The sequence below is a fragment of the Ptychodera flava genome, chromosome 6 (genome assembly GCF_041260155.1).
Source record: "Ptychodera flava strain L36383 chromosome 6, AS_Pfla_20210202, whole genome shotgun sequence".
NCBI lineage: Eukaryota > Metazoa > Hemichordata > Enteropneusta > Ptychoderidae > Ptychodera > Ptychodera flava.
The window spans coordinates 20,117,479-20,144,191 of record NC_091933.1 but is presented as its reverse complement, the minus strand read 5'-3'; the positions used below and the strand labels follow the sequence as shown (position 1 = coordinate 20,144,191).

Genomic DNA, 26,713 nt, shown 5'->3' with positions numbered 1-26,713 from the left:
AAAAAGAACAACAAAGATAAGCCCTGGATCACCCAAGGTTTAAAAAAGTCCATCAGGGCAAAATATAAGCTATACCATAAACTTGTCAAAAGTAATTTCAATTTAGCAGTCAGGGCAAAATTTAACTCTTACAGGAACATTTTGACCACCCTCCTTAGGAAATCAAAGAAACTTTACTACAGTAATAAATTCAGTGAATGCCAGACAGATTCTGCCAAGACATGGAAAGTGATTAATGATATCTTGGGTAAAACAGAGAAAACAAACACTAAACTTCCCAACAAAATAATTATTGATAATAGTAGTACAGCCATAAATACTGTTACAGAACCATCTTCCATCGTTGAGAATTTTAACGACTTCTTTTGTAACATTGGTAAAACACTAGCAGATAACATAGACTCAGGAATTAGTCACAAGAAGTACATTACTCTCTCTCAGCCAACAAATATTTTTCTTCACCCTGTTGTAGAGCAAGATGTTGTTAAAGAATTATTATCACTTAATCCATCTAAATCAACTGGTCATGATAATATCCCAGCTCGCTTGCTACTTGATGGGGCTCACATTATTGCCAAACCATTGTGTCATATCATTAATTTATCTTTTCAACATGGTGTTTTTCCTGATCCCCTTAAAATTGCTAAGATCACTCCAATATTCAAAAAAGGCTCCCCCTACTACCTCAGTAACTACCGCCCAATTTCCATCCTACCCCAACTAAGTAAAATTTTTGAACGCATAATTTGTAAACAGCTTGTTGCTTTTCTTGATAAACATTCTCTGATCTACCCTCAACAGTATGGCTTCAGAAAAACCTATAGTACAAAATTGGCTCTTATTAATCTTATTGACGAAGTTTTACACAATGTTGATGAGGGAAATGTTCTCCTGGGGATCTGTCTTGATTTGACTAAAGCCTTTGATACCATCGACCATAGTATTTTATTAGACAAATTGCCATGTTATGGAGTTAGAGGTATCCCTCTGAAGTGGTTTGAAAAGCTATCTGACCTCAAGGAAACAATATGTTTGTACAGGAAATTATACTTCAACACTCAAATCCATAACACATGGAGTACCTCAAGGTTCAATCCTAGGTCCCATTCTTTTTCTTATTTACATCAACGACTTACCTGATTGCTCTCATTACTTTTCATCAAAACTTTTTGCTGACGACTCTAACTTTTTTCATGCTTTCCCAGACAATATAGTAGATATGACTGAAGCAAATGATGAGTTCTCACATGTTGTAGAATGGTGTGAAGCCAACAAACTTACAGTTAATCAGGATAAAACAAACTATGTTCTCATTGCTCCCCATCAACGTCACTTTAGTAAAGCTGGTTTTATTGACATTCACTCATGTGAGATCAGAGAGGAAGATTATGTATGTTACCTTGGAGTTCTATAGACCACCATCTTTCCTGGAAATCACACATTAAGAAAGTTTGCAACCAGATTAGTCCTAAAATTGGTCTCTTTTCTAAACTCAGGTATTTTGTCCCAAAACATATTCTTATTCGCTTGTACAACTCCCTTATCTTACCTCATATTTCTTACTGTCTCGAGGTTTGGGGTAGTACTTACCCTTCCACACTTCTTCCTGTTCACAAGCTATTAAAAAAACTTGTTAGAATCATCACGTTCAATCCCCCGCAAGCCTCAAGTGCACCCCTTTTCAGAGAATTAAATATGTTGAACATTTATGAACAATTTTGTTTCCAGACAGGAATTTTTATTCATGATCTTTTGTATGGCAGACTCCCCCACAATTTCTCAGACTACTTTTCCTACATCAGTCACCAGTATTATACCAGATCTGTAGCCAGTATCCACTTAATTGTACCAAAAAGAACACTGCGTCTAGGCCAGTTTTCATTTAGTTACCACGGAGCCAAATTTTGGAACAGTTTACCAGCTACTATAAAAAATATAAACAATAGACACCAGTTTAAACAAACTCTTAAATCTTGGATTTTAAACCACGACTAGTTGTCTTTTTCTGATTATACCCTCCGTCCTCGTTTAATTAGTTTTTTTTTGTTTATTTAATTCTCAGCTACCACCCACCAGGAGCTAGACACTCATAGCTTTGCATTAGCTATTTTCTAGCTCCTATTCACATTCATTCCCCTTCATAAAAGAGAATATATTCCTCATAATTCTCGTGTGTCTTTTTTGTAACAGCATTTCTTTATTGACTAATTTAATTATATGTAAGTTTTTGTTTCTATTTATTTGTACACTGAGATATTTACTGTTGTATATACTTTTGTAATACACAGTGAGAGTTTATAATGTGGGGTCTTTATACCTCATAAGAATACCAGTCTCTGTATCTTGCAATCATAGATTGTGATGTAATTGCAGTTTTGTAATTATGGAAATGAATGAATGAATGAATGAATAAACTAAACTTGACCAAAAACGGGTAAATCGCCCCAAAATACAACTTTCAACATTTCACCACAGTTTGAAGAAATGTAACGAAAGTCATTATAAAAAAAACCTGCTTACCTAATTTCAACCAAATCTGGTCAGTGGTTACAGAGTTTTAGCAATTTGCGGGATTTTTCGGTTTTTTCCTCATATTTGCATATTTTTGACTATGGCATATTCATTCGAACAAAATGTCACATCTCCACCCCTAGGTGCACCTGTCCAACAAATACTAACATGGTAGGTCTGCAGTTTAGGAGTTTTTAATGTGGACGGACATACATCCGCACATACTAACACACATACATAGATATATAGATACATAGATACATAGATACATACATAGATACATAGATACATAGATACATAGATACATACATACATACATACATACATACATACATACATACACTTATACATGCATACATACACTTATACATGCATACATACAATTATACATGCATACATACAATTATACATACATACATACTACATACACTATATACATACATACATACATACACTTATACATGCATACATACACTTATACATGCATACATACAATTATACATACATACATACATACATACATACATACATACATACATACATACATACATACATACATACATACATACATACATACATACATACATACATACAAGCATGCATACATACCTACATACATACATACATACATACATACATACATACATACATACATACATACATACATACATACATACATACATACATACATACATACATACATACATACATACATACATACATACATACATACATACATACATACATACATACATACATACATACATACAGACAGACAGACAGACAGACAGACAGACATACAGACAGACAGACAGATAAACAGACAGACAGACACACAGACACACAGACAGATAGGCATGCATACATACATACATACATACATTTATTTTCACAGCTTTTAACCTCCATCAGCCGTCCAACCTATCAGTATCAGCTTGTTTAACTTGATACTACTGCTTATAACAATATAAATAAGAGTTATTTACATTCTAATTAAAGTAAACATGCCTTGCTTATCAAGATTAAGTCATAAAAAACAGCATATCTGTCAGTTTATAAAGAATCTTCAGCTGCTTATCTTCATCAGTATTTTCAGCCTATTAACGAAGCACATTTTGACTCTCAAATTAACATTGCAAGTAAGTTCTGTTGAATAAGTTGAGACTGTACGTACTCAGAGAAAGCACACTGAAGAGACAAATATTTGGAACTTAAGAATTTCAGGGTCATCAGAATTATTATAAGGAATCATGTAACTCTTTCATTGCACTGTTTACACAGATTCCATAATTGCTTTAAATAGAACATGAGGAATCTTATAGCCCAGCCTTACAATAAAAACCCTATCACTTTGACCACTCTTTTAATTGACCACTCTATTGTTTTCCTCAAAATGTATTTGTATTTTTTCTATCCTTATCAAGTTGACCCCAACTGGAAATCGCAACTTTCTCTATCTCTCTTTATTTGGCCAATCCGTCATGACAAACTATTATGAGCAATTTCTTTTAGATAACGTACAGAGAACAATACATGACGGTACAGAATATGTCAAAGTTGGGATTCAGGAAAGTTGCCTTTACATGTTTTAATCATCCAAGATGGTGAAAATTTCACTATGAACTGTCAAAAATGTTGAACTTTCTAATAATTCTACACTAAAGTTATTTTGGCTTTGTTGATTACCTAATTAATTCAATCATTTAAAATTATATGAATTATTTTTTCTGGGTGAATTGATAGGGTTTATACCCCGGGGGGTTGTACTCCCATAGAAAGGTGAACGGGTATGTGCCGCCCGAATGGGTCACTTTTTCGCGGAAAAATCCCTAAATATGGGTCGACTTTTTATTTGAAAAATCCCTAAACATGGGTCGCAAACACAGCGAACGTCCCTAAATTTTTTACATGGATTAGAATAAAGGTATAAAATCTTCAAGCCCCATCCCTCGGGCCGGCCGCGCCGACCGTGATAGGCAACGCGCGTATGCGGTGAATAGGTGATGCGACTCTCGATCGAGAACCTTCTCTGCAGTCACGTGACCCAGGTTGACCCCACTGAAAGACTGTTATTTAGCAACCAATGTCGTCAGCTCCTGTGCGTCTGATCCTTCGAAGTCATCTGTCATGGCGGCGTTTGGTGTTTAAGGTGTCGCGGGAGGTTTTGCTCGTGGCATTCACACATTTGAGGTTAGGATTCCAGTTTTTTTCAGAAAATCCCCATAGTTTAAGTTATAATAAACCCCCGGAAATAAACCTGTATCGTTTATTCAAATGTTACAAAACAGTACGAAGCTGTGAAAGATATCGGGATTTGATTTCATTCATATGTTGTCGTCTGCATGGCTTCCTTTGCATGGCTTCCAGGCACACATAGCCGGAAAGATTAAATGTGCTGTGCCGAGCGAGCTGAGATGATATACTGTGCAGTTTATTGTGATTTTGCATATTCTAAAAAATGATTCAGGCTACACAGTGAAAATCCATTTCTGTTTTTTGATGACTGGTGGAAATGTGCACGTGGGCAGTGGCAGTAAAGACATTGCATGCATGATAATTAAGGGACTGGTCAGTTTCTTCGGCCTAGGGGGCGGGGGGCCCGTGGATTCATGGGGGTCACCCTGTTTTTGATTTGGTGATAGGGGTCACCATGTTTTTGAAATGCCAAATAGGGGTCAGTGTGTTTTTGGATTTTGACACGGCCTCATAATTGCGTAAAATGAATCATGTCAGCCACAAATTTCATCATTCAGTAATTTGTTGCAGTTTTCCGCATAACTTTAATAATCAGACATAATTTTCAGCACACCCAACTTAAATATATCAGACATACATATATCAGAGATATATCATATCTGTATGTTCACTACCCGGGTTCAATATTTTTAAGAGGGCTCTTTGAGCGCATTACTTAATTAATCTATCATATATTTTTAGCACGCCCTTCCAGCTGATGACTTAAATATATAAGACATATATATCAGAGATATAAGGATATTTCATATTTTTCTGTGCGCCCTTCGGGCGCCGCACTTTAATAAATCAGAGATATATGTCAGAGATATCTTGATGTTTGCTAAGTGAAAGTGTACCATTATGAAATCTGCAGTTCATATGAAATGCATGACAAATTCATGACAAATTCTTTTGTTTTGTTGTATGTGAGCCACAATTAAGACACAGCAAAAGCACTTTTTAAGTCTTAGCCAAATGTTCAATGAATTAGTCAAATGTCACCTCAGATGCCACCACAAAACACCATTTCCACTAAAAAATTTCACTTTTCGCCTTGCGAGAGGGGGGATACCCCTCTCTCGCACCCTCCGCCCCTCGCTTCGCTCCAACGCTGTCCACCCGTCTACTTTCTTAATTACCGGGCTACTTTTAAATACAAGGACAACACTTTCTGAGTATAAGTTACATGAAACTCTGAATGTAAGCACATATGTAAGTTTTAAACAGATAAATGATTAAGTGGTGCCACACCCAAATGTGGCCGCCCCATGTGAATTTTCAAACAGACAGTGAAACCAGTGCATAAACCTATAAGAATTTTACAGACCAACGTGTTTCCATCAAATAGATCTCATGGAACAGAATATACTTCACTGAGACAAGGTATTCTCCATTTTCATTGTAATATGTGAAGTATTGGAAAATTGCGGGAAATTTAAGATTAACTTATTAGACTCCCGGTATGTAAAAATTCCTGGCTGTTTTGTAACAAATTATTGTTTTTATGACATTGCAAGGTAATATCACTTTATTGGTAGAAATCAAATAATATCTGAAATTATTGGAAATATTTGAACTTGAACAAATTCAATGACATTGCAGCTCACGGCCCTTTAATATTTTTGTTTGCTAGTATTCTACTTGACAACTGGTCAGCTTATTTTCTTTTTTTGATCGCTGCATTTTTCCCTAACTATGGGTCTGATTTTGACACAAAGTCCCTAACAATGGGTCTGTTTTTGACAATACACATGGGTAGACGTTTTAAACTTGGGCCGCACACCCCCGTATGAAAATATTGAGAGTACCCCTGGGTTTTATACAATACAAGAGTTACATACAATGTAAGTCAAATTCAGTTAAATATCAATTACCGTCTATCATTGCATCATTCCTGTAAAAAACACCTCAGCCTAGAACAGCACAATCATAATCTGCTCATTCACACTGGCAGTACTTGACTTTAAATGAATGACCTACTACATTTCACCTGTGTACCAAATTTGAATGTATGGCAAAAAGTACTACAAATTTGCAAATTTTGCCTTTGCTTCACCTAGTCATCTTCAGGTCACTCCCAATTACCTGCACACCCAATTAGAAAGTAATACCATACACAGTTTCAAAGAAGATTTTTTTGACCAAAAATTGCAAAAATCGCCCCAAAAGTACAAATATGCAAAGTTTGCCATTATTTCGATGACCCCACAATTTGAACGAACCTAACAAAGGCAAACCCTCGGATCATACATACCAGTTTTCAAGGCAATGGGATGAGCGCTTTTAGAAAATACGATTTTTGACCATAAACGGGAAAATCGCCCCAAAAATACAACTTCCAACATTTTACAACAGTTTGAAGAAATGTAACGAAAGTCACTATAAAGAGCATGCTTACTAAATTTCAACCAAATCTGGTCAGTGGTTACAGAGTTTTAGCAATTTGCAGGATTTTTCCTTTTCTTCCAAACATTGTCACATTTTTTACTTTGGCATATTCATTTGAAATAAATCTCACATCTACACCCCTGGGTGCACCTGTCCAACAAATACTAAGATGGTAGGTCCTGCGGTTAAGGAGTTTTTAATGTGTACATACATCCGCACATACTAACATACAAACATACATACATAAATATATCCATGCATGCATGATGCATGCATGCAAACATACATCCATACATACATACATAGACGGACGGACATCCCGATATACATACATACAGACAGACAACTCACATGCAGACTTTATTCAACCATATAACCTACGAATTGTGGGCGCTCAAAACGAATTGTGTTAATTGTTAGACTGAGTGTGTATAAACAATCTGCTATGTTTTACATCTACACAATGCTTTGGAAGTCCACATTACAGTAATTGGAAATAGTGCACAAACACTAACCTTTTGAGGAACAGCAGTTGTTTCTGGTGTTTCCGTTGTTACTTTTAGAGTAGTCACAGCCATGGATGATACGTTTCTCAGCAGAGTGGTTTGTTTGGCTACAGATGTATTCTTTTCCTCCTCCTTGGCAGTTGTTTCACCTGCCGTCACCAGCATCACAGGCTTAGTTGAGACAGCGTGGCTGCTGGTTTCCCTTTCAGCTGTAGTCTGTTGTCTGGTTGTCGGTTGTTGCGTCTCCTTCGCCGCAGTTGATGGCTGGCTGATGCTTGCTGCAGCAGTAGATGCTCTTGTGGCCTGAGTAGTCTGCTTTAGAGTGACCTGCACTGGTGCTGCTGCAGTAGTTGCAGCATCTGTAGGCTCGCTAGAAACCTGTGCTGTTGATGGTATAGGGGATTCTCTAGCAGTTGTTTTGGCTGCTGTTCCTACAGACACATCGCCTCCAACGATGGGAGCTCCTGTTGACTGTCGTGAAGTTGCTTGCATTGTAGTCTGTTCCACTGCTGTACTTGTTTCTCTTGCTGAGTTGTTTGGCCAGGAACAAATGTTGTTGATCCAGTTGAAATTATCTTCAAATAAAGGTTCAGTGTACTATAAAAATAGTGTCAATGACACTGTGCTCCCATTTTACAGAAATACTCAGTACTAGTACACACATGACATTGCATTTTAACAGGTTGATACTAAGAAAATTCCATTATACGTCCAAATTAATCTTTTACCCAAGCAATATAAAATGCTCCATCTTATAATGACTTTTACATATCTGACAGAAAACAACCCTAGGATCAAGACCATGATGTTTTTAAAGCAATCCAACAAATACTTTTAGAGAAAACGATTTTTTGACAAAAAGTGGGAAAAATTGCCCCAAAAAACAAATATGAAAATTTCACCACAATTTGAACGAATCTAACAAAGGCAAACCCTCGGATCATACATACAAGTTTTCAAGGCAATGGGATGAGCGCTTTTAGAAAATACGATTTTGACCATAAACGGGAAAATCGCCCCAAAATACAACTTTCAACATTTTACAACAGTTTGAAGAAATGTAACGAAAGTCACTCTAAAGAGCATGCTTACTAAATTTCAACCAAATCTGGTCAGTGGTTACAGAGTTTTAGCAATTTGCAGGATTGTTCCTTTTTTCCAAACATTGTCACATTTTTTACTCTGGCATATTCGTTTGAAATAAATCTCACATCTACACCCCTGGGTGCACCTGTCCAACAAATACTAAGATGGTAGGTCCTGCGGTTAAGGAGTTTTTAATGTGTACATACATCCGCACATACTAACATACAAACATACATACATAAATATATCCATGCATGCATGCATGCATACATACATACATCCATACATACATACATAGACGGACGGACATCCCGATATACATACATACAGACAGACAACTCACATACAGACTTTATTCAACCATATAACCTACGAATTGTGGGCGCTCAAAACGAATTGTGTTAATTGTTAGACTGCTGTGTGTATAAACAATCTGCTATGTTTTACATCTACACAATGCTTTGGAAGTCCACATTACAGTAATTGAAATAGTGCACAAACACTAACCTTTTGAGGAACAGCAGTTGTTTCTGGTGTTTCCGTTGTTACTTTTAGAGTAGTCACAGCCATGGATGATACGTTTCTCAGCAGAGTGGTTGTTTGGCTACAGATGTATTCTTTTCCTCCTCCTTGGCAGTTGTTTCACCTGACGTCACCAGCATCACAGGCTTAGTTGAGACAGCGTGGCTGCTGGTTTCCCTTTCAGCTGTAGTCTGTTGTCTGGTTGTCGGTTGTTGCGTCTCTCTTCGCCGCAGTTGATGGCTGGCTGATGCTTGCTGCAGCAGTAGATGCTCTTGTGGCCTGAGTAGTCTGCTTTAGAGTGACCTGCACTGGTGCTGCTGCAGTAGTTGCAGCATCTGTAGGCTCGCTAGAAACCTGTGCTGTTGATGGTATAGGGGATTCTCTAGCAGTTGTTTGGCTGCTGTTCCTACAGACACATCGCCTCCAACGATGGGAGCTCCTGTTGACTGTCGTGAAGTTGCTTGCATTGTAGTCTGTTCCACTGCTGTACTTGTTTTCTCTTGCTGAGTTGTTTGGCCAGGAACAAATGTTGTTGATCCAGTTGAAATTATCTTCAAATAAAGGTTAGTGTACTATAAAAATAGTGTCAATGACACTGTGCTCCCATTTTACAGAAATACTCAGTACTAGTACACACATGACATTGCATTTTAACAGGTTGATTACTAAGAAAATTCCATTATACGTCCAAATTAATCTTTACCCAAGCAATATAAAATGCTCCATCTTATAATGACTTTTACATATCTGACAGAAAACAACCCTAGGATCAAGACCATGATGTTTTAAAGCAATCCAACAAATACTTTTAGAGAAAACGATTTTTTGACAAAAAGTGGGAAAAATTGCCCCAAAAAACAAATATGAAAATTGCACCACAATTTGAACGAATCTAACAAAGGCAAACCCTCGGATCATACATACAAGTTTTCAAGGCAATGGGATGAGCGCTTTTAGAAAATACGTTTTTTGACCATAAACGGGAAAATCGCCCCAAAAATACAACTTTCATCATTTTACAACAGTTTGAAGAAATGTAACAAAAGTCACTCTAAAGAGCATGCTTACTAAATTTCAACCAAATCTGGTCAGTGGTTACAGAGTTTTAGCAATTTGCAGGATTTTTCCTTTTTTCCAAACATTGTCACATTTTTTACTCTGGCATATTCGTTTGAAATAAATCTCACATCTACACCCCTGGGTGCACCTGTCCAACAAATACTAAGATGGTAGGTCCTGCGGTTAAGGAGTTTTTAATGTGTACATACATCCGCACATACTAACATACAAACATACATACATAAATATATCCATGCATGCATGCATGCATGCAAACATACATCCATACATACATACATAGACGGACGGACATCCCGATATACATACATACAGACAGACAACTCACATACAGACTTTATTCAACCATATAACCTACGAATTGTGGGCGCTCAAAACGAATTGTGTTAATTGTTAGACTCTGTGTGTATAAACAATCTGCTATGTTTTACATCTACACAATGCTTTGGAAGTCCACATTACAGTAATTGGAAATAGTGCACAAACACTAACCTTTTGAGGAACAGCAGTTGTTCTGGTGTTTCCGTTGTTACTTTTAGAGTAGTCACAGCCATGGATGATACGTTTCTCAGCAGAGTGGTTTGTTTGGCTACAGATGTATTCTTTTCCTCCTCCTTGGCAGTTGTTTCACCTGACGTCACCAGCATCACAGGCTTAGTTGAGACAGCGTGGCTGCTGGTTTCCCTTTCAGCTGTAGTCTGTTGTCTGGTTGTCGGTTGTTGCGTCTCCTTCGCCGCAGTTGATGGCTGGCTGATGCTTGCTGCAGCAGTAGATGCTCTTGTGGCCTGAGTAGTCTGCTTTAGAGTGACCTGCACTGGTGCTGCTGCAGTAGTTGCAGCATCTGTAGGCTCGCTAGAAACCTGTGCTGTTGATGGTATAGGGGATTCTCTAGCAGTTGTTTGGCTGCTGTTCCTACAGACACATCGCCTCCAACGATGGGAGCTCCTGTTGACTGTCGTGAAGTTGCTTGCATTGTAGTCTGTTCCACTGCTGTACTTGTTTTCTCTTGCTGAGTTGTTTGGCCAGGAACAAATGTTGTTGATCCAGTTGAAATTATCTTCAAATAAAGGGTCAGTGTACTATAAAAATAGTGTCAATGACACTGTGCTCCCATTTTACAGAAATACTCAGTACTAGTACACGCATGACATTGCATTTTAACAGGTTGATTACTAAGAAAATTCCATTATACGTCCAAATTAATCTTTACCCAAGCAATATAAAATGCTCCATCTTATAATGACTTTTACATATCTGACAGAAAACAACCCTAGGATCAAGACCATGATGTTTTAAAGCAATCCAACAAATACTTTTAGAGAAAACGATTTTTTGACAAAAAGTGGGAAAAATTGCCCCAAAAAACAAATATGAAAATTTCACCACAATTTGAACGAATCTAACAAAGGCAAACCCTCGGATCATACATACAAGTTTTCAAAGCAATGGGATGAGCGCTTTTAGAAAATACGATTTTTGACCATAAACGGGAAAATCGCCCCAAAAATACAACTTTCAACATTTACAACAGTTTGAAGAAATGTAACGAAAGTCACTCTAAAGAGCATGCTTACTAAATTTCAACCAAATCTGGTCAGTGGTTACAGAGTTTTAGCAATTTGCAGGATTTTTCCTTTTTTTCCAAACATTGTCACATTTTTTACTCTGGCATATTCGTTTGAAATAAATCTCACATCTACACCCCTGGGTGCACCTGTCCAACAAATACTAAGATGGTAGGTCCTGCGGTTAAGGAGTTTTTAATGTGTACATACATCCGCACATACTAACATACAAACATACATACATAAATATATCCATGCATGCATGCATGCATGCATGCAAACATACATCCATACATACATACATAGACGGACGGACATCCCGATATACATATATACAGACAGACAACTCACATACAGACTTTATTCAACCATATAACCTACGAATTGTGGGCGCTCAAAACGAATTGTGTTAATTGTTAGACTGCTGTGTGTATAAACAATCTGCTATGTTTTACATCTACACAATGCTTTGGAAGTCCACATTACAGTAATTGGAAATAGTGCACAAACACTAACCTTTTGAGGAACAGCAGTTGTTTCTGGTGTTTCCGTTGTTACTTTTAGAGTAGTCACAGCCATGGATGATACGTTTCTCAGCAGAGTGGTTTGTTTGGCTACAGATGTATTCTTTTCCTCCTCCTTGGCAGTTGTTTCACCTGACGTCACCAGCATCACAGGCTTAGTTGAGACAGCGTGGCTGCTGGTTTCCCTTTCAGCTGTAGTCTGTTGTCTGGTTGTCTGTCGTTGCGTCTCCTTCGCCGCAGTTGATGGCTGGCTGATGCTTGCTGCAGCAGTAGATGCTCTTGTGGCCTGAGTAGTCTGCTTTAGAGTGACCTGCACTGGTGCTGCTGCAGTAGTTGCAGCATCTGTAGGCTCGCTAGAAACCTGTGCTGTTGATGGTATAGGGAATTCTGTAGCAGTTGTTTTGGCTGCTGTTCCTACAGACACATCGCCTCCAACGATGGGAGCTCCTGTTGACTGTCGTGAAGTTGCTTGCATTGTAGTGTGTTCCACTGCTCTACTGATTTTCTTTTGCTGAGTTGTTTGGCCAGGAACAAATGTTGTTGATCCAGTTGAAATTATCTTCAAATAAAGGGTCAGTGTACTATAAAAATAGTGTCAATGACACTGTGCTCCCATTTTACAGAAATACTCAGTACAGTACACACATGACATTGCATTTTAACAGGTTGATTACTAAGAAAATTCCATTATACGTCCAAATTAATCTTTTACCCAAGCAATATAAAATGCTCCATCTTATAATGACTTTTACATATCTGACAGAAAACAACCCTAGGATCAAGACCATGATGTTTTAAAGCAATCCAACAAATACTTTTAGAGAAAACGATTTTTTGACAAAAAGTGGGAAAACTTGCCCCAAAAATACAAATACGAAAATTTCACCACAATTTGAACGAATCTAACAAAGGCAAACCCTCGGATCATACATACAAGTTTTCAAGGCAATGGGATGAGCGCTTTTAGAAAATACGATTTTTGACCATAAACGGGAAATCGCCCCAAAAATACAACTTTCAACATTTTACAACAGTTTGAAGAAATGTAACGAAAGTCACTCTAAAGAGCATGCTTACTAAATTTCAACCAAATCTGGTCAGTGGTTACAGAGTTTTAGCAATTTGCAGGATTTTTCCTTTTTTTCCAAACATTGTCACATTTTTTACTCTGGCATATTCGTTTGAAATAAATCTCACATCTACACCCTGGGTGCACCTGTCCAACAAATACTAAGATGGTAGGTCCTGCGGTTAAGGAGTTTTTAATGTGTACATACATCCGCACATACTAACATACAAACATACATACATAAATATATCCATGCATGCATGCATGCATGCAAACATACATCCATACATACATACATAGACGGACGGACATCCCGATATACATACATACAGACAGACAACTCACATACAGACTTTATTCAACCATATAACCACGAATTGTGGGCGCTCAAAACGAATTGTGTTAATTGTTAGACTGCTGTGTGTATAAACAATCTGCTATGTTTTACATCTACACAATGCTTTGGAAGTCCACATTACAGTAATTGGAAATAGTGCACAAACACTAACCTTTGAGGAACAGCAGTTGTTTCTGGTGTTTCCGTTGTTACTTTTAGAGTAGTCACAGCCATGGATGATACGTTTCTCAGCAGAGTGGTTTGTTTGGCTACAGATGTATTCTTTTCCTCCTCCTTGGCAGTTGTTTCACCTGACGTCACCAGCATCACAGGCTTAGTTGAGACAGCGTGGCTGCTGGTTTCCCTTTCAGCTGTAGTCTGTTGTCTGGTTGTCGGTTGTTGCGTCTCCTTCGCCGCAGTTGATGGCTGGCTGATGCTTGCTGCAGCAGTAGATGCTCTTGTGGCCTGAGTAGTCTGCTTTAGAGTGACCTGCACTGGTGCTGCTGCAGTAGTTGCAGCATCTGTAGGCTCGCTAGAAACCTGTGCTGTTGATGGTATAGGGGATTCTCTAGCAGTTGTTTTGGCTGCTGTTCCTACAGACACATCGCCTCCAACGATGGGAGCTCCTGTTGACTGTCGTGAAGTTGCTTGCATTGTAGTCTGTTCCACTGCTGTACTTGTTTTCTCTTGCTGAGTTGTTTGGCCAGGAACAAATGTTGTTGATCCAGTTGAAATTATCTTCAAATAAAGGTTCAGTGTACTATAAAAATAGTGTCAATGACACTGTGCTCCCATTTTACAGAAATACTCAGTACTAGTACACGCATGACATTGCATTTTAACAGGTTGATTACTAAGAAAATTCCATTATACGTCCAAATTAATCTTTTACCCAAGCAATATAAAATGCTCCATCTTATAATGACTTTTACATATCTGACAGAAAACAACCCTAGGATCAAGACCATGATGTTTTAAAGCATCCAACAAATACTTTTAGAGAAAACGATTTTTTGACAAAAAGTGGGAAAAATTGCCCCAAAAAACAAATATGAAAATTTCACCACAATTTGAACGAATCTAACAAAGGCAAACCCTCGGATCATACATACAAGTTTTCAAGGCAATGGGATGAGCGCTTTTAGAAAATACGATTTTTGACCATAAACGGGAAATCGCCCCAAAAATACAACTTTCAACATTTTACAACAGTTTGAAGAAATGTAACAAAAGTCACTCTAAAGAGCATGCTTACTAAATTTCAACCAAATCTGGTCAGTGGTTACAGAGTTTTAGCAATTTGCAGGATTTTTCTTTTTTTCCAAACATTGTCACATTTTTTACTTTGGCATATTCATTTGAAATAAATCTCACATCTACACCCCTGGGTGCACCTGTCCAACAAATACTAAGATGGTATGTCCTGCGGTTAAGGAGTTTTTAATGTGTACATATATCCGCACATACTAACATACAAACATGCATACATAAATATATCCATGCATGCATGCATGCATGCAAACATACATCCATACATACATACATAGACGGACGGACATCCCGATATACATACATACAGACAGACAACTCACATACAGACTTTATTCAACCATATAACCTACGAATTGTGGGCGCTCAAAACGAATTGTGTTAATTGTTAGACTGCTGTGTGTATAAACAATCTGCTATGTTTTACATCTACACAATGCTTTGGAAGTCCACATTACAGTAATTGGAAATAGTGCACAAACACTAACCTTTTGAGGAACAGCAGTTGTTTCTGGTGTTTCCGTTGTTACTTTTAGAGTAGTCACAGCCATGGATGATACGTTTCTCAGCAGAGTGGTTTGTTTGGCTACAGATGTATTCTTTTCCTCCTCCTTGGCAGTTGTTTCACCTGCCGTCACCAGCATCACAGGCTTAGTTGAGACAGCGTGGCTGCTGGTTTCCCTTTCAGCTGTAGTCTGTTGTCTGGTTGTCGGTTGTTGCGTCTCCTTCGCCGCAGTTGATGGCTGGCTGATGCTTGCTGCAGCAGTAGATGCTCTTGTGGCCTGAGTAGTCTGCTTTAGAGTGACCTGCACTGGTGCTGCTGCAGTAGTTGCAGCATCTGTAGGCTCGCTAGAAACCTGTGCTGTTGATGGTATAGGGGATTCTCTAGCAGTTGTTTTGGCTGCTGTTCCTACAGACACATCGCCTCCAACGATGGGAGCTCCTGTTGACTGTCGTGAAGTTGCTTGCATTGTAGTCTGTTCCACTGCTGTACTTGTTTTCTCTTGCTGAGTTGTTTGGCCAGGAACAAATGTTGTTGATCCAGTTGAAATTATCTTCAAATAAAGGTCAGTGTACTATAAAAATAGTGTCAATGACACTGTGCTCCCATTTTACAGAAATACTCAGTACTAGTACACACATGACATTGCATTTTAACAGGTTGATTACTAAGAAAATTCCATTATACGTCCAAATTAATCTTTTACCCAAGCAATATAAAATGCTCCATCTTATAATGACTTTTACATATCTGACAGAAAACAACCCTAGGATCAAGACCATGATGTTTTAAAGCAATCCAACAAATACTTTTAGAGAAAACGATTTTTTGACAAAAAGTGGGAAAAATTGCCCCAAAAAACAAATATGAAAATTGCACCACAATTTGAACGAATCTAACAAAGGCAAACCCTCGGATCATACATACAAGTTTTCAAGGCAATGGGATGAGCGCTTTTAGAAAATACGATTTTTGACCATAAACGGGAAATCGCCCCAAAAATACAACTTTCAACATTTTACAACAGTTTGAAGAAATGTAACGAAAGTCACTCTAAAGAGCATGCTTACTAAATTTCAACCAAATCTGGTCAGTGGTTACAGAGTTTTAGCAATTTGCAGGATTTTTCCTTTTTTTCCAAACATTGTCACATTTTTTACTCGGCATATTCGTTTGAAATAAATCTCACATCTACACCCCTGGGTGCACCTGTCCAACAAATACTAAGATGGTAGGTCCTGCGGTTAAGGAGTTTTTAATGTGTACATACATCCGCACATACTAACATACAAACATACATACATAAATATATCCATGCATGCATGCATGCATGCAAACATACATCCATACATACATACATAGACGGACGGACATCCCGATATACATACATACAGACAGACAAACTCACATACAGACTTTATTCAACCATATAACCTACGAATTGTGGGCGCTCAAAACGAATTGTGTTAATTGTTAGACTGCTGTGTGTATAAACAATCTGCTATGTTTTACATCTACACAATGCTTTGGAAGTCCACATTACAGTAATTGGAAATAGTGCACAAACACTAACCTTTTGAGGAACAGCAGTTGTTTCTGGTGTTTCCGTTGTTACTTTTAGAGTAGTCACAGCCATGGATGATACGTTTCTCAGCAGAGTGGTTTGTTTGGCTACAGATGTATTCTTTTCCTCCTCCTTGGCAGTTGTTTCACCTGACGTCACCAGCATCACAGGCTTAGTTGAGACAGCGTGGCTGCTGGTTTCCCTTTCAGCTGTAGTCTGTTGTCTGGTTGTCGGTTGTTGCGTCTCCTTCGCCGCAGTTGATGGCTGGCTGATGCTTGCTGCAGCAGTAGATGCTCTTGTGGCCTGAGTAGTCTGCTTTAGAGTGACCTGCACTGGTGCTGCTGCAGTAGTTGCAGCATCTGTAGGCTCGCTAGAAACCTGTGCTGTTGATGGTATAGGGGATTCTCTAGCAGTTGTTTTGGCTGCTGTTCTACAGACACATCGCCTCCAACGATGGGAGCTCCTGTTGACTGTCGTGAAGTTGCTTGCATTGTAGTCTGTTCCACTGCTGTACTTGTTTTCTCTTGCTGAGTTGTTGGCCAGGAACAAATGTTGTTGATCCAGTTGAAATTATCTTCAAATAAAAGGTCAGTGTACTATAAAAATAGTGTCAATGACACTGTGCTCCCATTTTACAGAAATACTCAGTACTAGTACACACATGACATTGCATTTTAACAGGTTGATTACTAAGAAAATTCCATTATACGTCCAAATTAATCTTTTACCCAAGCAATATAAAATGCTCCATCTTATAATGACTTTTACATATCTGACAGAAAACAACCCTAGGATCAAGACCATGATGTTTTAAAGCAATCCAACAAATACTTTTAGAGAAAACGATTTTTTTGACAAAAAGTGGGAAAAATTGCCCCAAAAAACAAATATGAAAATTTCACCACAATTTGAACGAATCTAACAAAGGCAAACCCTCGGATCATACATACAAGTTTTCAAGGCAATGGGATGAGCGCTTTTAGAAAATACGTTTTTTGACCATAAACGGGAAAATCGCCCCAAAAATACAACTTTCATCATTTTACAACAGTTTGAAGAAATGTAACAAAAGTCACTCTAAAGAGCATGCTTACTAAATTTCAACCAAATCTGGTCAGTGGTTACAGAGTTTTAGCAATTTGCAGGATTTTTCCTTTTTTTCCAAACATTGTCACATTTTTTACTTTGGCATATTCATTTGAAATAAATCTCACATCTACACCCCTGGGTGCACCTGTCCAACAAATACTAAGATGGTATGTCCTGCGGTTAAGGAGTTTTTAATGTGTACATATATCCGCACATACTAACATACAAACATGCATACATAAATATATCCATGCATGCATGCATGCATGCAAACATACATCCATACATACATACATAGACGGACGACATCCCGATATACATACATACAGACAGACAACTCACATACAGACTTTATCATACATACAGACAGACAACTCACATACAGACTTTATTCAACCATATAACCTACGAATTGTGGGCGCTCAAAACGAATTGTGTTAATTGTTAGACTGCTGTGTGTATAAACAATCTGCTATGTTTTACATCTACACAATGCTTGGAAGTCCACATTACAGTAATTGGAAATAGTGCACAAACACTAACCTTTTGAGGAACAGCAGTTGTTTCTGGTGTTTCCGTTGTTACTTTTAGAGTAGTCACAGCCATGGATGATACGTTTCTCAGCAGAGTGGTTTGTTTGGCTACAGATGTATTCTTTTCCTCCTCCTTGGCAGTTGTTTCACCTGACGTCACCAGCATCACAGGCTTAGTTGAGACAGCGTGGCTGCTGGTTTCCCTTTCAGCTGTAGTCTGTTGTCTGGTTGTCGGTTGTTGCGTCTCCTTCGCCGCAGTTGATGGCTGGCTGATGCTTGCTGCAGCAGTAGATGCTCTTGTGGCCTGAGTAGTCTGCTTAGAGTGACCTGCACTGGTGCTGCTGCAGTAGTTGCAGCATCTGTAGGCTCGCTAGAAACCTGTGCTGTTGATGGTATAGGGGATTCTCTAGCAGTTGTTTTGGCTGCTGTTCCTACAGACACATCGCCTCCAACGATGGGAGCTCCTGTTGACTGTCGTGAAGTTGCTTGCATTGTAGTCTGTTCCACTGCTGTACTTGTTTTTTCTTGCTGAGTTGTTTGGCCAGGAACAAATGTTGTTGATCCAGTTGAAATTATCTTCAAATAAAAGGTCAGTGTACTATAAAAATAGTGTCAATGACACTGTGCTCCCATTTTACAGAAATACTCAGTACTAGTACACACATGACATTGCATTTTAACAGGTTGATTACTAAGAAAATTCCATTATACGTCCAAATTAATCTTTTACCCAAGCAATATAAAATGCTCCATCTTATAATGACTTTTACATATCTGACAGAAAACAACCCTAGGATCAAGACCATGATGTTTTAAAGCAATCCAACAAATACTTTTAGAGAAAACGATTTTTTGACAAAAAGTGGGAAAAATTGCCACAAAAATACAAATACGAAAATTTCACCACAATTTGAACGAATCTGACAAAGGCAAACCCTCGGATCATACATACAAGTTTTCAAGGCAATGGGATGAGCGCTTTTAGAAAATACGATTTTTGACCATAAACGGGAAATCGCCCCAAAAATACAACTTTCAACATTTTACAACAGTTTGAAGAAATGTAACGAAAGTCACTCTAAAGAGCATGCTTACTAAATTTCAACCAAATCTGGTCAGTGGTTACAGAGTTTTAGCAATTTGCAGGATTTTTCCTTTTTTTCCAAACATTGTCACATTTTTTACTTTGGCATATTCATTTGAAATAAATCTCACATCTACACCCCTGGGTGCACCTGTCCAACAAATACTAAGATGGTAGGTCCTGCGGTTAAGGAGTTTTTAATGTGTACATACATCCGCACATACTAACATACAAACATACATACATAAATATATCCATGCATGCATGCATGCATGCAAACATACATCCATACATACATACATAGACGGACGGACATCCCGATATACATACATACAGACAGACAACTCACATACAGACTTTATTCAACCATATAACCTACGAATTGTGGGCGCTCAAAACGAATTGTGTTAATTGTTAGACTGCTGTGTGTATAAACAATCTGCTATGTTTTACATCTACACAATGCTTTGGAAGTCCACATTACAGTAATTGGAAATAGTGCACAAACACTAACCTTTTGAGGAACAGCAGTTGTTTCTGGTGTTTCCGTTGTTACTTTTAGAGTAGTCACAGCCATGGATGATACGTTTCTCAGCAGAGTGGTTTGTTTGGCTACAGATGTATTCTTTTCCTCCTCCTTGGCAGTTGTTTCACCTGCCGTCACCAGCATCACAGGCTTAGTTGAGACAGCGTGGCTGCTGGTTTCCCTTTCAGCTGTAGTCTGTTGTCTGGTTGTCGGTTGTTGCGTCTCCTTCGCCGCAGTTGATGGCTGGCTGATGCTTGCTGCAGCAGTAGATGCTCTTGTGGCCTGAGTAGTCTGCTTTAGAGTGACCTGCACTGGTGCTGCTGCAGTAGTTGCAGCATCTGTAGGCTCGCTAGAAACCTGTGCTGTTGATGGTATAGGGGATTCTCTAGCAGTTGTTTTGGCTGCTGTTCCTACAGACACATCGCCTCCAACGATGGGAGCTCCTGTTGACTGTCGTGAAGTTGCTTGCATTGTAGTCTGTTCCACTGCTGTACTTGTTTTCTCTTGCTGAGTTGTTTGGCCAGGAACAAATGTTGTTGATCCAGTTGAAATTATCTTCAAATAAAGGTCAGTGTACTATAAAAATAGTGTCAATGACACTGTGCTCCCATTTTACAGAAATACTCAGTACTAGTACACACATGACATTGCATTTTAACAGGTTGATTACTAAGAAAATTCCATTATACGTCCAAATTAATCTTTTACCCAAGCAATATAAAATGCTCCATCTTATAATGACTTTTACATATCTGACAGAAAACAACCTAGGATCAAGACCATGATGTTTTAAAGCAATCCAACAAATACTTTTAGAGAAAACGATTTTTTGACAAAAAGTGGGAAAAATTGCCCCAAAAAAACAATATGAAAATTTCACCACAATTTGAACGAATCTAACAAAGGCAAACCCTCGGATCATACATACAAGTTTTCAAGGCAATGGGATGAGCGCTTTTAGAAAATACGATTTTTGACCATAAACGGGAAAATCGCCCCAAAAATACAACTTCCAACATTTTACAACAGTTTGAAGAAATGTAACGAAAGTCACTCTAAAGAGCATGCTTACTAAATTTCAACCAAATCTGGTCAGTGGTTACAGAGTTTAGCAATTTGCAGGATTTTTCTTTTTTTCCAAACATTGTCACATTTTTTACTTTGGCATATTCATTTGAAATAAATCTCACATCTACACCCCTGGGTGCACCTGTCCAACAAATACTAAGATGGTAGGTCCTGCGGTTAAGGAGTTTTTTAATGTGTACATACATCCGCACATACTACATACAAACATACATACATAAATATATCCATGCATGCATGCATGCATGCATGCAAACATACATCCATACATACATACATAGACGGACGGACATCCCGATATACATACATACAGACAGACAACTCACATAAAGACTTTATTCAACCATATAACCCACGAATTGTGGGCGCTCAAAACGAATTGTGTTAATTGTTAGACTGAGTGTGTATAAACAATCTGCTATGTTTTACATCTACACAATGCTTTGGAAGTCCACATTACAGTAATTGGAAATAGTGCACAAACACTAACCTTTTGAGGAACAGCAGTTGTTTCTGGTGTTTCCGTTGTTACTTTTAGAGTAGTCACAGCCATGGATGATACGTTTCTCAGCAGAGTGGTTTGTTTGGCTACAGATGTATTCTTTTCCTCCTCCTTGGCAGTTGTTTCACCTGCCGTCACCAGCATCACAGGCTTAGTTGAGACAGCGTGGCTGCTGGTTTCCCTTTCAGCTGTAGTCTGTTGTCTGGTTGTCGGTTGTTGCGTCTCCTTCGCCGCAGTTGATGGCTGGCTGATGCTTGCTGCAGCAGTAGATGCTCTTGTGGCCTGAGTAGTCTGCTTTAGAGTGACCTGCACTGGTGCTGCTGCAGTAGTTGCAGCATCTGTAGGCTCGCTAGAAACCTGTGCTGTTGATGGTATAGGGGATTCTCTAGCAGTTGTTTTGGCTGCTGTTCCTACAGACACATCGCCTCCAACGATGGGAGCTCCTGTTGACTGTCGTGAAGTTGCTTGCATTGTAGTCTGTTCCACTGCTGTACTTGTTTTCTCTTGCTGAGTTGTTTGGCCAGGAACAAATGTTGTTGATCCAGTTGAAATTATCTTCAAATAAAGGGTCAGTGTACTATAAAAATAGTGTCAATGACACTGTGCTCCCATTTTACAGAAATACTCAGTACTAGTACACACATGACATTGCATTTTAACAGGTTGATTACTAAGAAAATTCCATTATACGTCCAAATTAATCTTTTACCCAAGCAATATAAAATGCTCCATCTTATAATGACTTTTACATATCTGACAGAAAACAACCCTAGGATCAAGACCATGATGTTTTAAAGCAATCCAACAAATACTTTTAGAGAAAACGATTTTTTGACAAAAGTGGGAAAAATTGCCCCAAAAAACAAATATGAAAATTGCACCACAATTTGAACGAATCTAACAAAGGCAAACCCTCGGATCATACATACAAGTTTTCAAGGCAATGGGATGAGCGCTTTTAGAAAATACGATTTTTGACCATAAACGGGAAAATCGCCCCAAAAATACAACTTTCATCATTTTACAACAGTTTGAAGAAATGTAACAAAAGTCACTCTAAAGAGCATGCTTACTAAATTTCAACCAAATCTGGTCAGTGGTTACAGAGTTTTAGCAATTTGCAGGATTTTTCCTTTTTTTCCAAACATTGTCACATTTTTTACTTTGGCATATTCATTTGAAATAAATCTCACATCTACACCCCTGGGTGCACCTGTCCAACAAATACTAAGATGGTAGGTCCTGCGGTTAAGGAGTTTTTAATGTGTACATACATCCGCACATACTAACATACAAACATACATACATAAATATATCCATGCATGCATGCATGCATGCAAACATACATCCATACATACATACATACATCCCCCAGCAATATGAAATGTTGCATCTCATAATGACTTTTACATATCTGACAGAAAACAACCCTAGGAGCAAGACTATAATGTTTTAAAGCAATCTAACAAATACTTTGGGAGAAAATATTTCTTAACAAAAAATTGGAAAACTTGCCCCAAAAATAGAAATATGAAAATTTCACCACAATTTGAACGAATCTGACAAAGGCAAACCCTCGGATCATACATACAAGTTTCAAGGCAATATAAGATTTTGTTACCAAAAACGGGAAAATCGCCCAAAAATACAACTTTCAACATTTCACCACAGTTTGAAGAAATGCAACTAAAGTCACTATAGAGCATGCTTACGAAATTTCATCCAAATATGGCCCGTGGTTACAGAGCAGAGTTTTAGCAATTTGCAGGATTTTTACTTTTTTCCATCCTCATTTGCATATTTTTGACTTTCGCATATTCATTTCAACAAAACCTCACATCTCCACCCTGGTGCACCTGTCCAACAAATACTAAGATGGTTTTTAATGGATGGAGTTTTTAATGTGGACGGACATACATCCGCACATACTAACACACATACATGCAGACATACATACATGCATGCATGCATACATACATACATACATGCATACATAAATACATACATACATATATACATACATACATACATACATACATACATACATACATACATACATACAAGCATACATACATACATACATACATACATACATACATACATACATATACATACATACCTACCTACCTACCTACCTACCTACCTACCTACCTACCTACCTACCTACCGACAGACAGACAGACAGACAGACAGACAGACAGACAGACATACAGACATACATACATACAGACAGACAGACAGCAGTGTGCGAAATTAAGAGAAAATAGCTTCAGGTCTTAAGGGCCTGCACCAAGCCAAAGCTTCAGGTCCTCACAGAAAACTGCCGGTCCTTACTGAATGCAGTTGTTGACGATCATTAAAGTACACTTCTCCACCAATAGTCTGCTTTTGAATGTTGTAATATTTAATGTTTCATGTCCTTTTATCAATAGAGTCAGTAGGTATTCACTCAAAAGGACTATTGTTCACATAGATTGCAGAATAGTGTAGGTAAATGATCATGAATCATTTATCTACATGATCTGGAATCTGAAAAAGATCACAGCCCTCATCTTCCTCATTGTCATGCGCACACATTTATCAATGTTTTCCACCACGGAGGGGGGACTATGGGACTAACAGGAGAATTGGACATTTTTTTCTAGCCGTGTCTAATCCCCCACTCCCGGACCATAAAATGATGTCAAACACCCAGGGGCCAGAGAATACAGGCTCATGCACTGACTACATGTGGATGATGAAAGCGAGACAGTTTGTCTCTCATGACTTTCTACCGGGAATGATGTTCTCTACATTGCTATGTACAATTGTACACTACACCAGGGCATGTGATATCGTCATTTGAAAATCACTTCTGAAATTAGCCAACGCGAGTGGTAGAAGAGTTAGTGAATAGCTTAGTACCCTGAAAACAGTCATGAGTATAAGGGGAGTGTATGAATAATTTTTTATGCAAACATTGATCACTGCGTCTTTTTATTGTAATGTAAAACAGAAGGGAGAAAATACTTGGTATGTATTTTGATATAACGTATGGATTACTTTCAACATTTTTCAAAAAATAAATATGCCTAAATGTGGCTTCTGTTGCATTCACGAAGAAACAGATGAAGTTATAGTTTTAATTAAAAGGACAAGTATCGTAACTTTTTCTCGATTATAGAAATTGCAGACAACATGAATGGCAAACGCCACTCGCGGAAATGAATGCATATTTTCTGATCGAACGTTTTGCCTGAGCAATTGCTGGGTCTCATCGTCCTTTGAAAGCTTAAAGTTATTAAAATGACTCTGAAAAGTTTGACAGACACTCGATACAGCTGAAAACCATCGACACGATCAGATAATGATACCGTAAAATCTTAAAAGACGTATTTTTTGCGACATTTAGGCCTACAGCCCAGGATGACGGTGAGTTTTGCATGCCTGTCGTAAAACGGTACCGGTATACATCGAAACAATTTGAAGCCCTACTCTCGGCCTCAGAGAGTATACACGACGGATCGTGCAACTCGACAAAACTGTTATAATAAGGCCGCTATGTTTTATAAAATGTACACTTATTATCACGTCGATATATCGTGGTAACAGTCGGCCTTGTGAACTCTGGTTAAAGACCAACGAGCAAGTAAGATGTTCTAGCGGTCCACAAACAAACGCAGCGAAACGTGAACTTGACTGTCGACTGCAGGTAGCACAATTGGGCTGTCGTGTAACATCTAGTCCTTGTATCGGGCGTAGTTCAAAACCATAGAGGTAAAAAAATACCTCCATGTTCAAAACCAAATATGATTAGTCAACAGCACTCTTCTCTTAGTAGGTTTTTGTCTTAAACTCTTCTATGAACCGTTTATGTTTTGAACGCTTCAATGGAAAATCAAAGCAAAGAAAACGGAGTCAGTTTGATAAAATGAAGGGCTGTATTATGTACATTTGTGTACATGTAAATTCCGAACACTTAAAGTGTAGAACTAGTGAAGTGATACTGGGTGTTGTTGTCATATGACGGAGATATGCTAACATTACCAGGGTTACACTTACTAGACGAGTATTATTATAATATTATATTATTATAATATTGCATTATTGCACCAAAATCAATCCGTTCCATTGCTAGAATCTGCATGCACGGACGTAATTCATAATGATCTGAATGTAATCAGCTGCACCATGCTATGCGCGTCTATCGGAGGGATTAAACTCTTCGTAAATCAATCAATCAATCAATCTTTTATTACTCAACACACACTGACAGAGAGTGTGGTATGGTACATTTCAGATGAAAGAACAACATGTTCAAAACTGAACACCATTAAATGGATATTAAAAGCCAAATAAATTGAATTGAAGTACACATATAACTCTAACTGTAACCAGCTAACTGTAGGTTGCTACTGGAGGGGACAGCAAACACCAGAATTCTTTATAAATATAGCAAGGTTCAGAAAATTCTGTTCCATAATCTTTTTCATGTTTTCTAGTGATTAAAAAATCTGTTCCGCTTTTCTGGCACAAAGTTGATCTCTCAGAAATAGGACACTGTGAATAAAAAGTGAAACTGATCATCTATAACATTACTATCACATCTCAAGCAAATTCTTTCATTTAAAGGTAAATGAGGTTTACATTTCCTACCAATTTTAACACGCAAATTATGATCACTCAGTCTATATTTTGTTAAACTTCTACGTAACTCGAAATCTGAATTTCGTTTCTTCGCTTCGATAAAGTGTGTATG

At 38.2% G+C, this 26,713-nt stretch overlaps 4 protein-coding genes across 5 annotated transcripts in view; all 4 read right to left on the bottom strand.

Annotated features, from left to right (window-relative positions):
* LOC139135087 (uncharacterized) overlaps positions 1-11,304 on the bottom strand; it is a 34,939-nt gene extending 23,635 nt beyond the window's left edge. Inside the window, exons 1-3 of one of the 2 annotated variants that reach the window (XM_070702318.1) lie at positions 10,818-11,304; positions 9,234-9,799; positions 7,650-8,215 (exon numbers count right to left, since the gene is read on the bottom strand). In XM_070702318.1, coding sequence (XP_070558419.1) covers positions 7,650-8,132 — 483 coding nt within the window. In that variant the 5' untranslated portion in view covers positions 8,133-8,215; positions 9,234-9,799; positions 10,818-11,304. Of the gene's footprint in view, positions 1-7,649; positions 8,216-9,233; positions 9,800-10,817 lie in introns of those variants that run through there. The other variant, XM_070702317.1, reaches the window with a different exon arrangement.
* On the bottom strand, positions 11,125-12,889 carry LOC139134379 (integumentary mucin A.1-like). The gene is made up of 2 exons (XM_070701239.1): positions 12,407-12,889; positions 11,125-11,382 (listed from the first exon to the last, which is right to left on the bottom strand). The coding sequence occupies exons 1-2, from the start codon at positions 12,887-12,889 to the stop codon at positions 11,125-11,127; spliced, it is 741 nt and encodes a 246-aa protein (XP_070557340.1).
* Positions 12,533-17,723, bottom strand: LOC139135091 (mucin-22-like). The gene is made up of 4 exons (XM_070702321.1): positions 17,165-17,723; positions 15,578-16,144; positions 13,993-14,558; positions 12,533-12,973 (listed from the first exon to the last, which is right to left on the bottom strand). The coding sequence occupies exons 1-4, from the start codon at positions 17,318-17,320 to the stop codon at positions 12,970-12,972; spliced, it is 1,293 nt and encodes a 430-aa protein (XP_070558422.1). The 5' UTR covers positions 17,321-17,723; the 3' UTR covers positions 12,533-12,969.
* A 1,219-nt stretch (positions 17,724-18,942) lies between these two features.
* LOC139134377 (mucin-22-like) lies at positions 18,943-22,527 on the bottom strand. The gene is made up of 3 exons (XM_070701238.1): positions 21,964-22,527; positions 20,376-20,942; positions 18,943-19,353 (listed from the first exon to the last, which is right to left on the bottom strand). Exons 1-3 carry the CDS (start codon positions 22,444-22,446, stop codon positions 18,943-18,945), a joined length of 1,461 nt encoding a protein of 486 aa, XP_070557339.1. The 5' UTR covers positions 22,447-22,527.
* Between the last annotated feature and the right edge of the window lie 4,186 nt (positions 22,528-26,713).